Genomic DNA, 14,330 nt, shown 5'->3' with positions numbered 1-14,330 from the left:
ACCTAATTGACTTAACTGCCAATGTCTTCTTAAGGTCTAAGCATTTGTTTTCTTTTGAAGAATCAACACCTTGCATTCCTGTTGCTCCATTTGCATGAGTAACCTGTATTTCTGAGTCAATATTATATTGTATTTTAAGGAGAAAAAAAAGGATTTTCCATAATCTTTACTTGATCTGCTCCTTCAATAACAAAATCACTTTGACTGCACTATCATGTAATTTACAATCTTGTTTCAATAACAATGAGAGTGAGTTCTTTAAACATGTCTTGCTGGTTATGACCCTTTGAGATGGTTTCTTTACTGTATCACTGAAAAACAAAAGAAAACACCATTATGATTTTAGGCATAATCCATGATTTAAAAACAAGAACTGAAGTATAAAGCTATGTTCCTAATTTCAGGCACATGTACATGTATTTCTAGAAAAAAATATATACTGTATATACATGTATATGCCGAGTCCCTGTGGAACTATTGAGATGCCATTTCTTATCTTATAATTACTTATAAACGGATTTAGCTCTGAGGAATTACTCCAAATAAAGTACATAACACTTTTACATGATATTTCTATTTCTCTATCATTAATGTGTTTGAAAATTATCAATGTTCCTTTAAAATCTTAGTACACGTGTACATTGCAAATTTTTCAAAAAATAAATTGTTCATAATGAAAATCAATAAAATTAAAACAGTCGTAGTGGCATCTTCCATAATAAAAAATTGAGATATTTTCTTCGTAAACATGTGTATTTACTTTTTTTGTATAGAATTATTCATACATATACGAGTACAATGATGTTTACATTTAATTATTTTCTTACAAAGATGTTTTATTTCTCTTTAATTCAAAAAGGCCAAAACATAGAGTCTGTAATGCATTATAACACTGACTCCATTAGGTGAATTTCCCTGAGCTATGTACAGAAAGTACCAGAAAACAGCATTTCGCTAGGTTTTCAAATTCGTGAATATAATTGTGTATGGGCAATATCCCCATATAGGCTACTGACCCAGAACTAAAATATCGCAGAATCTAGCTTTGGCACATCAAAATATTTTGACTAGTCCCTACTGGATACTAGGTAAGTTGTACATGACTCCAATAGGCCTTCAAATACAGCTGTCTAGCAGTACTGGCTTGCATCATAGTATATAGCAAGTCTCTAAGTCTTCATATTTTCATATTTAAATTATAATTACAATTAATGTAGATAATACTAGATAGATCTATTAAATTAATAATAATATATATCTATCTATCTATCTCTGAATACTGCCAACCCCTCTCGCGAGTGTTATAGGCAGGAAATTGTGCGCGTCGGTGTGTTAGTAAAAGGTGTGAGAGAAAGTAAAAACCTGAAAATGAACATGATCAGGACAGTGAGAGACATTGAAAACTTCTAGTCATTGTTAAAATATTTTTGTTAGTAAGGGTGAAAGAAAGATTTAAAAGTAAAAACACAACAAGTCAACTAATACTGTATCTTAACCACTGCCTGTTTGTATTGATCTAGATCAGGCAGGGTGACAATGTTCCTTGGGAGCTGGTTCCAAAGTGTGATACAGTGGGGGAAGAAGGAGAACTTATGGTAGTCTGATGTAACCTGTATTTTCTTAAGAGAGAGGGGATGCATATGTCTAGTAAGCCTAGATGGAGTTTTAATGTAGGTGGGAAGGCTAATGGCTACTAGGTTATGGTAAATTTTAAAAAACATAATAAGTCTAAAGTCTAGTCTGCGATGCTCGAGAGAACGCCAGCCAAGATCTTTCTGCATGGCTGTAACTGATGACAAAGGGGAGTAATCCTGTTTTACCCAGCGTATCGCTCGTCTTTGGACTATCTCTATTTTTTGGATGTTTGATTGTGTGTAGGGGCTCCAAACAGTTGATGCGTATTCTAACTGGGGTCTTACTAGGGATTTATAAGCAAGTTGTTTTACTTTTTCATTTTTTTGTATTGATATTTCGTTTTATGAATCCTAGGGTTTTGTTTGCATTTGATGTAATTCTTGAGATATGTGTGTTGTAGTTCAGGTCTGTGGACAAGTCAAGGCCAAGGTATTTTGAGCTAGGAACTGATGTTAAAGCTTGGCCATGAAGGAAGTACTTGTTGTTGATGACTTTTTTGTTTTTAGTGATGTGAAGGACTTGACATTTTGAGGGGTTGAATTCCATGTCCCACTCCCTTTCCCATGAGAGTTGTTACATTTTGGGAATCTTGTTTGGAGTTTTTTAAGTGGGAGTACAGTTTTTTAGTAGAAAACTTAGTTTGGGTGTCTGTGGGATCATTGTCATCAAGTTCTAATATGTGTTCTAAGTGTTGATCAAAAGATGTTTTGATATGAGTTTTGATAAGTGCTTTCAATTTTTTTAATTTTTGTCTAAGTTCATGATTTGATTTATGTTTTTTTAATTTTTGGTATAGATGGTCTCTTTTTGTCATGAGTTTTTTAATTGCTTTTGTTATCCAGGGTAGTGATTTTTTTTATCCTATTCTTTTTATTGGAACAAATTTAGTAATTACAGTTTCAATTGTTGATTTAAATTGGGTCCATAGTTCTTCAACTGAAAGTGTATCAACTTTATGTATGATTTCTTGGCTTAATATCTGCATATGATTTTTAAATTCAGGCCAGTTGGTTTTTTTGTAGATTGGGCAGTTTCTTGGTTTTTGTTTGTTTATAATTGGTCTTGCGTGTAAACTTGTTGTGATGATGTCATGATCTGATATTCCTGGGATTATTTCTGTTTTGTTGACAAGTGTGTGGTTTGAAATTAAAAAGAGATCTAAGATATTGTTGTGTCTTGTGTTTTCATTTATCATTTGAGTAAGGCTATGATTTTCGATGACTTCAAGGAATTTATCATAAGTGGGGTTTGAGTTAAAGCCAGATTTGTAAGAATAATTATGTTCTGAGTCCCATGTAAGTTTTGGAAAGTTAAAGTCTCCTAGAATTATTTTTGTGCCTTTAAGATTTCTTGTTAAGTCTAGTGATTTTTCAAATTCAAGTGTACTTTTTGTGTCGTTTTCATGTGGTTTATAGTAGGATGCGATGTAGAATGGTTTGTTACCTTTAATTTCTACCTTAACCCATAAAATTTCACAGTCAGTGCTTAGTTTTGGTTGTTCACATGAGATAAAGTTATTTTTTACAAGTATTAGTACACCACCTCCTTTTCCGGTTTGTCTATCTTTTCGGTAGACTGTGTACCCTAGGGACGTTGGAAAGATTTCACTTGTAAAATGCTCTTTTTTCAGCCAAGACTCTGTTATGGTGACAACATCAGGGTTTTGAGAAAGAATCATACTTTGAAATTCATGCTTTTTGTTCACAATAGATTGGCAATTTACACAAATAATTTTAATTTTCGAAACATAATTGTGAGTTTGTGGTTTGGAAGTACTAGTGTGGGGGTGTGGGGTCACATTTGTATCTGAAACTGAAAGGCTTGAAAAACTATTTTGTGATGTAATGGATATTATACTTGAACTGGTGTTGGAAGGGCAGCACGAAATACCCAAATATACCCAAATACACCCAAATATACCCAAATATTGCCCAAATATTGCCTAAATATACCCAAATATTGTCCAATTATACTAAAAATAAATGTTTTATACTAAAAAAGTGCTGTTTTAATCATGAATACAATATACACTTTCACTAAGATATAATCAAACATACCCAAATATACATTTTCCTATCATTGTGTTTTGAACCAAGATACAGTATATGTACTCCATTAAAGCTTTTTTTTTAATAACATGGACTTCTTCCTCTATTATGATATGAAATTTCAACAAAATTACACCTTAAAAATGTAAGTGTAGACAACAAATATCATATCTTGAATTAAAATTGCATTCATAAAGAAGCGATATTGTAGATAAGCAAATGTCACAACTTTATTTTCTTACAACATCTTAACTGCCCATTTCAACGGAATGAATGAAAGTTATAGCAGGCTTAGTCATGTCATTTTATAAATATTTATTTATTTCTCATTATAATCTATATTTTATACAAACAAAAATAAATATTGCTATATTTGGGTATATTTGGGCAATATTTGGGTATATTTGGGTGTATTTGGGTATATTTGGGTGTATTTGGGTATATTTGGGTATTTCGTGCCGCCGTGTTGGAATGGTTTAATTATACATATATACAATTTGAAAATATTATAAATTAAAATGAATAAGTTTTGAAAATGATACTCGTTAAATAACAAATATATTTTGACTATTAACAATCCTAATTTGGTAATGGCCGATAATTTTAAGTCCGAAACCGTCGTGGTTATAATTTGGGTCGAACCGTCTTTGGGCCGAAAAGCGAAGAAAAATAAATCTTGAAATTCAAATTATTAAAACATGTATAGTGCTGGACACGATACATACGAATGACACTTGTGAACGCAACCATATATTCGAAAATACACTTACTGAACAGATGAAATGAATACAGTTCAGAGTTCAGAATCGAAAATGTCTGTTGTGAATGGCTATTTTGACTGGTTATAAGAAATTTATGCATTTCCGGAATTAACCAGTCTTACCTTCGGATTTCTCTGATATTATCTGTGATATCCTATGAAAATGTCCGATGACATACATTCCGAATGAGAAAAGGGCAAAATTGAGATTCAGGATGTCTAAACAGCAAAAATTGGATCCGAAGAAAAATAGTGATCAGATTTACAAAGGTAATGTTAAAGCAGTCTTAGAGTTGCGACATAATTTGCCTGAATTTATTTCACTATAGTGTATGCTTGTCACATGAGAAAACGAAATGAAAAGTTTCACCTAGCCTGCATAATAATTTACCTTGTGTATCGATTATTTTTAATCAATTTCACAGTAATGACAAAATTGCTTGCAAAGACATATATAAAAATAAAAAAGAAATTAATCCAAAGAGCCACTGTTTTAAGTTTTTAGTAAATATAAAAATTATTTACATATACTCTGTTTCTATGATATCAAGGGTTCTATGATATCAAGGCATTTAAATTTTCTGTGACTGCTAGTAAAAGCAACACCTGATGATGCTAATATTTGTAAAACTTGCACACTAGATTCATTTTCACCTGCCAATGAATTTAATTTGGTGAATAATGAATGTATTTGTGGCAAGAAAACTATTTTATAAAACCTTCATATTTGACTACCATTTTCCTTAATGGTTTTTACACAGTCAATTAAAATATGTTATAAACACATATACTGACATATAGTCCGTTCATATAGTTTTAATTTTATAGCAAGTTAGCTGTTGGAAGTTTTTCACAACTTAACTTGAAAGTTTTGACCCATCTATCCTTCCATATTTGCTTTTTGGGGATTTACCTTGATACCGTAGTAACCTCCTCTGAAATTTCCCAAAAATGGCAGACATTGAAAATATTCTAAAAAATGTCATTTTTATTGGTTCTTTTGAAATAATTTTTTGACAAACAGTTCTGGAAATTGTTAAATTATAAGATGGAAAAAAATCTCATTAATTTATGATATTTATATTTAAATATTTTCCGATAAACGTTAAGTACCGTGATATCATAGAACCCCGGGCTACTGGCTTAAACAGTTAAAATAGGTCACACCATCACATAATTTGATGCACTAATCTGATTATCATGTAATGGGAAATAATGAAATGTTCGAAGTATTAAACTATATCATTACAAAATGTCTTTATGCAGGGCTCCAGATAAAATGTGTCACAGGGTGAGAAAAATGTACAGCCTGACCGAACCTTAGTCTCAATATTTTGACTGCAAGACAGACCGATTTCATAATCTGATATTTCATAGATGTCTGAAGGGCGATCATCATCTATATAATAAAAAGCCCTAAAGCGCACAATTTGTTGGGCTTACCGAACCTTGGACCCTAGAAAAGAGGATTACTGTTCCATGGCTCTACCCACTGAGCTATATGGCCACTTACAGTTACACATCTTCTCCCCTAAATATTATACAGTTCTGAACCGTGACATACTCTCCTGCTATATTGAAAAACTCATCCTCTAATTTCTCAGGGTTACAGAGCGTTGCTAATTAAACTCTGTGATATATGCATTCACTGCCCGGTACGTTTGGACTGCCAAAAGTCACAGGGTGAGAAAATGTGCAGCCTGACAAGGAATACCATTCTGCAATTCAACCAACTGAGCTATCCGGCCACTTACACATCATCTCCGCTAAATAGTGAAAATTTCTGAACGGTTACATGTATGTAAATAAATGCATGTAACTATGTTAATTACGCCCATCTGTAAATTTCGCATAAAAATTACATATACACCACTTCCCATGGAATGGTTACTGTGTCCCTGTCAGTTTCACAGTAATCCAAACATGCACTAATGTTCTAATTTGCAATGGTATCACTATATAAGCGTTGTCCTCAAATGAGCTCTCCATTAATTTTGCTAGTATCTGATTAATGAATACATTTGGATTAAACAAAGACATTTATTTATGGTATTCCATCGAGTGCTTCGTATATCAATAGTTTGTTTTAATCTCATTTATATGAATTATTTTTCAGGTTCACATTTGATGTTCCTGACGCCAGATCGAAAATTACCTCCCTTGAAGACAACATTCACAAGACCACAGAATGTATCCTTGGCAGATTTATCACCATTTTATCGTCAGACAAGGAACCCTTTGTTACAAGACTCCGCTTACAGTCCTCTGACCTCCCCCATTCTGTCTGAAGTATCTAAATCAAATACTGATGCAAAATCTGGTAATTGTGATGAAGAATATGAGCATGATACAAAAAATGACACAGGAAGTTTCGATGGTAAGGTAGGCCTTGAAACTCCTTTTGAAAGACATTTGAAAGAGACATATGTGGGGGTCACCAAAACACATGATAAACAAAAAGAAAATTCTGAGACAGTGAAAAGTTATGCTTCCAACACTTTAAATGAAAAACATACACTTGATTTAAATAATGAATCTTTCAAAAAGATGGATATTGTTGGAATAGAGATGCAGATCATTCCAGAGAATGAAGTAGATGTAGAGAAATCACCTCTGAGTTTGTCAGATTTCACATCACACTCTAATGTTGGTGAAGACAGGTTTCAAAGTAAACTTTGTGAACCAGAAAGTAGTGAAAGACAACATGGGCATAATTCTTACAGCGGGAACCAAACTTCAAGGAATATTGATTCAGGTGAAGGGCGCAGAAGAAGATATACCCCTTCATTCTGTTCAAGCTGCTCTTGTGAAGACTCTATGATTGCCCAATCGCGATGCTCGGTTTGTGATGGTTGTAGTACCAGTACATGTAACTCATCTTATAGTTCAATAGAACCTTCACATGCTCGGCCCAGCGGTGAATCTGTAGAGAACTATTTTCATCCTTTTGAAATGTCGGCAACAAAGATAGATCATCTACTAGATTCACATTTATCTTTCGAGGAGCTTGATGTTGGTCTTCTGAAGTCTCTATCTGAAGAGGTGAATGAGTCAAAAGCAAAGGGAAATCCATGTGTAGGTTTTTATTTTCCTTTTTTTTGAAATGTACTATTTTCTGTAATGGTTGACAGTCAAGTCTGCAAAATTAAAAGAAAAAATAAACTCATTTTACCCCGTTAGTGTTAAACTCATTTTACCCTGTTTTTTACTATTATTTAATACTGTATTTAACAAGTTGGCATAATGTGGTATCAAAATTAAATTCCATTAATTATGTATAATATTTAGAAGAGTATTCTTGCACAAATGCCTTCACAATTTGAATTATTTGAGCCTAAGTCTGTTTTTTTTGTCTATTTTAACTGACGTACATGATTTTAAAAATTATCTCAATTTTCAGAAACTTCCTCTCTCGACAGAACAGCTAATATTTCTTCTTCTAAGGATGGTGTTAGCAAAATACAAATGTCTGACTGTGAGTACATTTTCGTTGTACATAATCTATTTCCTGTCATTCTATTTCTGTCATAATTTCTAGTAAAATATCAACAACATTTGTTTAACACAATCTGTAAGTTAGTGTTTTCCACACTGTATAATTATGTTTGTTAAAAAAATTTGTCGTTTTGAAGTAGATCCTGAGATACTTTATGTTTTGGGTTTAGATTCTGGTCAGAATCTCACTGTGAAGGAGTCAAAAAGCCTAAAACAAATTATTTTAAAAAACGATTTTAAATTTTGCAAAGATCGAGTGAAGCATTTAAAATGGAAAAATCTGCAAAGGATAATATAGAGATACATGTGTATACAGTGAATTAAATTGATTCTTGAAAGTCGATTTTTTGTGCAATTCTTAGCCCAATTTATGTGAAAAGCATTGCAATCAAGTTTGTGTTGTTGTTATTAGGTTTGTGTTAACCGATGTTATCAGTTTTATGCTATTATGTTGTCAGGATGATATTGCACGGGAAAAGAGAACAAGTAAATCCCAACGGCAGTCAATAGCTTACTTGATACAGGCTGTGATATTTTTGTCAAGGAGGGTAAAAAATACCTCAGACCAGTGGCATAAAACACAGATACAACTGCAAGCAATTCAGGTTAGTTAAAATGATTTTAAAGGTATAAAATAACATACAAATGCATTGGGCAATATTAACATACTGCAACAGATTCGAACTTGTTACCCCTGGCTTATACATGCATCACTTGAATTGCACCACAATTTTTTTTCTGGAGGTAACGGCCCATATAATATACATGTTATTATAAAATAGTTTGTTGTTTTTCCAGACTTATTTGATCTTTTAAAATGATTGCACCTACTTTTTTTCAGTAAAGATAGAAAGTAATACCATGAACTCACTAATGTTGAACATAACTTAAAAACCAAAAAAAGATTGGTGAGTGGTAAAAGTGTCTGCCACCCTACCCTAGGAATATTTGCTCAGGTCCTACCAGGGTCAGAGGCACATTTCCATGACTCAGACTCTCGTTAGGCTCCCACGTTTACAATTTTTTGTAAATGTTTACACGATTGCTTAGAACAGAAACGATACCGTTTAAAGGGTGGTACTTCTATGTACTATACTACACCTTGTATTCAAGTCGCCAAATGATGACTTACTTTCTATTTTTAACACATGTACAATTAAATCATCATAATTGAGTCGGCACACATTTTCTGCAGTGCTTCCTCATTCCGCTCTTTTGAAAGATCAAAGGAAAATCAACTTTACCTAAAATGTCACGAGTGATTATTGCACCATTATTCTGTGTGGAGGGTTGTAAACAGCTATTTTCTGTTTTTTTATTACTTTGGAACAAACCAATTATAATTGATATAATTCATACATGCAAAGATTAAGATATTTTGAAAGACATTATGGTCATTTCAATTAAACGGTAAAAATTATCATAAACGTTTACGAATGAAAATCAAAACGGATCTGTTTAAACGTGTAACCGCGGGGGCCTTACTTGAGAGTGCTTCATATGCAGCTCTAAGCTTTCATAATTATGTCAAACAAAAGTAAACGCACATCTCTTGATGTATGTATAAACTGAGAACCATCAAGTGTAGTTTTAATTATTTTTTTAAACCATAACATATTGGGTATGGCTGAGTTTTACTTTACACATGATGTAATTGTTATTTTATATTTTCTCTATTACAGACAGATTATTCAAGATTGAGAAAACAGACTAGGAAGATAATGGCTGTGTGCTGTGTCCTGGTAATCCTCAATGTTTGTAGAATACCACCTGTGAAACAAAGAATTATAAAAATGTAAGACTTGCTACAGTCAAACCTGTGAAAAAATGTCACTCAAGGAGATACATGTATAAATTATAGTCCTTCTAGAAGAGTGGTCTTTATTTGGAGGTTATTGATACTTCATTCCATTTTATCAATGAAGGGCTATCAAAAAAACCCTTAATAAGAAGGATTATATTTATTCAGAGGTGGTCTTAAACACGGGTGTGACTGTATGTTGAACTGATTGTTATGAATAATTAAAAAACCTATACTTTACCGTTGTAAGATGCTTATAATTATTTTTTAGCTTGACTTTTTTTAAGAATTATATAGTTGAATGTTCAGTCTGGTCTCAGTACAGTTGAATGTGAAATCTAGACACAGTACAGTGGAATGTCCAGTAAAAACTAGGAACAGGTGGATGTCCAGTCGAGATTTTGTACAATTTAATTTTCAGTTTAAACTTAAGAAAGTATAATGTCTGATCTAGGCTTTGTATATAATCATTCAATGTCCATTCTAGACTTAGTATGTAGGTGATTTTCTTAACATACTATTTGTACTAGAAATAATATGATTTATTTAATTAATTTCTTTTTTTTTTCAGAGTGAAGTTATTTGGATTTGTAGAGAATGTGCGGAAAATTAACAGGTAAACAAATGAAAATATGAAATTTTTACCTAGTTTCTAAAAAATGAGTTGGTTGTTATTTGCTTGGAATAACCATATCTCCCGCAATGATTTGTCAGTGTATAGACACAAATGACAGAAGCTTTGTAAAGATCACTTGTTTTTCTAACTGGACCTCTATAGCCTGCTGGTTGAGGTAGGTTTGAGCCTTTTGGTTTCAACACCTTGGGGTTCATTTACTGTCAAGTACGTAGATTGGAAACTATACAGCTGGTTTCTCTTTGGTTTTACTGAGGAACCCACTCCTAAAATAATGCACTTAATAAAACTGGTTGTAAACAAGTACATAGAGGCCAGAAATAATTTCAGTTTATGATTCAAATTTGTTGTCTATATTTTACCCTTGAGCAATTTTTCTAGCTGTATTGGTTGAGGAAGACCCGAGTTGTTCCACTTTTCAAAATATGCCTACCTATATGTAATTTTTGTGTAAAACCACTCTCAAATCCATCTGGATTTAACCAATAACGTGAAAAAAACATGATCTATGGATTTACAGGCCATGTTTTTAAACTATCCAGCTTTCATCAGTAAATCAAGCTTTCATCAGTAAATGATGTCATTACATTTTTTCGGATATATTTTTTCAACTGACAAAAAGTCTGGCATTGCCCTGCACTACTCGGCTTATAAGTCAAGTGCTCTTTTAGGAATTAAGAACACACCACATATTGATTTAGAAATATACCATTTTAGTCCTTTTTTGGCAATGAAGTGGTATATTTTCAACTAAATTGTAAACATTAAACAAAAAACACAAGAAATTATATCATCATATTTCATCATATATTTCAGAATGAGAAAGATGGTGGCAGAGAACTGGCGAAACATTCCATCGTTGCTTACAGACTTTTGGCGAATATTTATATTCAGATCTACCACAAAACTGAAGAATTCCTAATTTATCCTGTGTATGACAAGAAATACAGTTTCCGTGTATGCAAACACTAATAGTTGATTGGCTGTTTGTAGTTATAAGTTGAGCTGTATATACATATAAAACTGCTTTATACATGAAAGACCACCATAATAAAATTCCACATAGTTAAAGGAAAAATTTATCGTTTTAAGGGACTATTTTTAGCTTGACTATTCGATAAGAATAAGTAGAGCTATTGCAGTCACCCGAGCGTCGGCGTCAGTGTTGGCGTCTGCGTCGGCGTAACCACTTATGTTAAAGTTTTTGTAATAGTTCAAATATTTTCAAAGTCCATTGACATATGGCTTTGAAACTTTGCACATTTGTTCACCATCATGACCCCAACCTAAAGACAGGAGGAGGTAACTCTATCAAGCATTTTGACAGAATTATGCCCCTTTTTCGATTTAGAATTTACAGTAAAAACTCACTAATGAGACTAATGAAGGGACTTTACAAATCTGGTCTTAATAGCTGGTTGGTCTCATTAATGAGTTTCATCAGACAGAAAACCAGGCAATACATACGGGATACCATGTACTGTACACATGTTTAATTCTGGGCTAACCTATTTCAAATGAGAAGATATTAAGCATACACTATTATTTTTTTATTTTCATTTATTTTCTTTTTCTTTTTAACATTATTAAACTTTTAAACTTCTTTAGAGGTACAAAATGTATTATGAATGTCTTTTAACACAAACATATTTTTACATTCTTGTTAAAAGAATGACAATCACATGACTTACTCAATAAAATCACCATTTTACTACAAAGCACATCAACCAATTAACCTTTAATTATTTTCACAGTTTTCATCGCCGATAACAACTTCAAAAACCTAATCGTATCATGTTTATGTTTGTTTAAAATTATGGAACGAAAGAGATAATGATAGCAGCAACACCTCTAAAAAATTTATTGAAAGTTTTCTGTTCAATATTTTGTTGTTTTAATCCTCCAGTTATGACATCAAAGGTGTGAAATTAAGAAATTATCGACAATATTATTGATCATTTCCGGGTTTGATACAAAGTAACCTTGACCTCTGCCGTAAATTGGATGTGGTTAAATGTCGTAAAACTAGGACAACTGTTGTTTACACTACGTGTCTAAAAGATTTCTGCAATATACATGCATGTCAATATCAAGGTGAGAAAGTGCCCGTGGTCGTATTTATGGGTTTCCAAATGTACAGAATTTACGAAATGGGACTGAATTTACTGGTCGTATTACGGAATAACGGGGTGGTCTCAAAATCGGGGTTAGCGACCATTAAAATAAAGAATAAAAAAATCGGGTCTTGGAAAAATCGTTCGTATTAGCGGGTTGGTCTCGAAAACGGGGTGGTCGTAAAGCAAGTTTTTACTGTATGTTTAAGTTTTTGTAATGGTTCAAATATTTTCAAAGTCCATTGACATATGGCTTTTAAACTTTGCACACTTGTTCACCATCATGACCCAAACCTGTAGACAGGAGGAGCTAACTCTATCAAGCATTTTGACAGAATTATGCCCCTTTTTCGACTTAGAATTTATGTTAAAGTTTTTGTAATACTTAAATATTTTCCAAGTCCATTGACATATGGCTTTGAAACTTTGCACACTTGTTCACCATCATGACCCCAACTTGTAGACAGGAGGAGGTAACTGTATCAAGCATTTTGACAGAATTATGCCCCTTTTTTGACTTAGAATTTATGTCAAAGTTTTTGTAATACCTCAAATATTTTCAAAGTTCATTGACATATGGCTTTGAAACTTTGCACACTTGTTCACCATTATTACCCCAACCTGTAAACAGGAGGAGGTAACTGTATCAAGCATTTTTCAAAACCTAGACTTTTCATGTGCCCGTTTACTCTATCAAACTCTTGTCTTTTCAATATTTGTGTGTAAAGAAAAGAATTTATAGAAAATGAACCTGCATAGTTATAAAATTCCTACCTATCTACCATCCTTTTATTGCTGGTTGGAGACCAAAACAATACTTTTGAATTATTTCCCATTTATTTGTTTTGGTTTGCCCTTGCACAGTCTGTAGTATGATGTAATATTTATATGATTAATATACCAATATATCAAACCTGTCCACAAAATGTAGTGATCAACTTGCAAGTTTTAGTTTGCAAGTTAAAAAAAAATAAAACCACTGATTTCAACTTTACATCTACCATTGTGAAAAGTGTACATGTAAATTGAATGTTCAGATTCAGGAGCAACATGTATTGTCTTTTCGTTGTCATTTTGTTTTTGTTGCTCTTATGAACTTTGGCAGATTTGTATTATTTGTACATGCAAATTTACCAAGTATTGCATGTTTTATTGTATAATATACATGTATTTATGAGAGAAATAAATGTTAAGTTTTTCATTGTTATTTCATTCACATTAGCTGCATAGGATAAAAGTACACTTGTATTTGAAGGTACTTTTTATGATTTTATTGCTGCAATAGAAGTTACATGTCATCACCTTAGCGCAATAACTTGTTAACTCCTATTAAATTTAGAAGGACATAACCCATTACTGCGCTAAGGTGACAATGTATCTTCCAGGATTAACCATTATAATTTATTTAAGCCGCTGAATTTCTTACACAGATTTGTCCAGGTCTCATTTTTGACCGGGTTGCACTGGTGCAAATCCGGGTTATAGTATGGTGAATTTCGGGCGGCAGGCGGGGAAAATATTTTTGTATTCTCAGCAACTACTTATCACAGCCTCTTAATATTTGGCATACAGCATAGACACATGGTCCCATACCGTGGGATTTGATTTCAGGTCTGTCCCTCATCCACTTCCTGTTTATCCACTTAGTTAAATTTTTCCACATTAATGGTCAATGGTTGGAAATTTTCGTAACAGTTTTCTCAGAAACTTCTTATCACAGCTTCTTGATATTTGGCATACAGCATTGACACATGGTCCCATACTGTGGGATTCGATTTCAGGTTTGTAACTATCCACTTCCTGTTTACCCACTTAATTAAATTTTCGACATTAATGGGTCAAT

The 14,330-nt window shown here is 32.8% G+C and overlaps 2 protein-coding genes across 2 annotated transcripts; both read left to right on the top strand.

Annotated features, from left to right (window-relative positions):
• Positions 1–4,578: 4,578 nt before the first annotated feature.
• Positions 4,579–7,550, top strand: LOC132759236 (uncharacterized). The gene is made up of 2 exons (XM_060750970.1): positions 4,579–4,713; positions 6,560–7,550. Exons 1-2 carry the CDS (start codon positions 4,614–4,616, stop codon positions 7,543–7,545), a joined length of 1,086 nt encoding a protein of 361 aa, XP_060606953.1. The 5' UTR covers positions 4,579–4,613; the 3' UTR covers positions 7,546–7,550.
• A 282-nt stretch (positions 7,551–7,832) lies between these two features.
• On the top strand, positions 7,833–13,688 carry LOC132759234 (uncharacterized). The gene is made up of 5 exons (XM_060750968.1): positions 7,833–7,918; positions 8,397–8,543; positions 9,621–9,733; positions 10,311–10,355; positions 11,190–13,688. Exons 1-5 carry the CDS (start codon positions 7,889–7,891, stop codon positions 11,293–11,295), a joined length of 441 nt encoding a protein of 146 aa, XP_060606951.1. The 5' UTR covers positions 7,833–7,888; the 3' UTR covers positions 11,296–13,688.
• Positions 13,689–14,330: the final 642 nt, after the last annotated feature.

Source organism: Ruditapes philippinarum, unplaced genomic scaffold (assembly GCF_026571515.1).
Source record: "Ruditapes philippinarum isolate M1 unplaced genomic scaffold, ASM2657151v2 ctg503_1_1_1_1, whole genome shotgun sequence".
NCBI classification, from domain to species: Eukaryota; Metazoa; Mollusca; class Bivalvia; order Venerida; family Veneridae; genus Ruditapes; species Ruditapes philippinarum.
The sequence above is the reverse complement of the archived record's forward strand: the minus strand, read 5'-3'. Positions and strand labels throughout refer to the sequence as shown.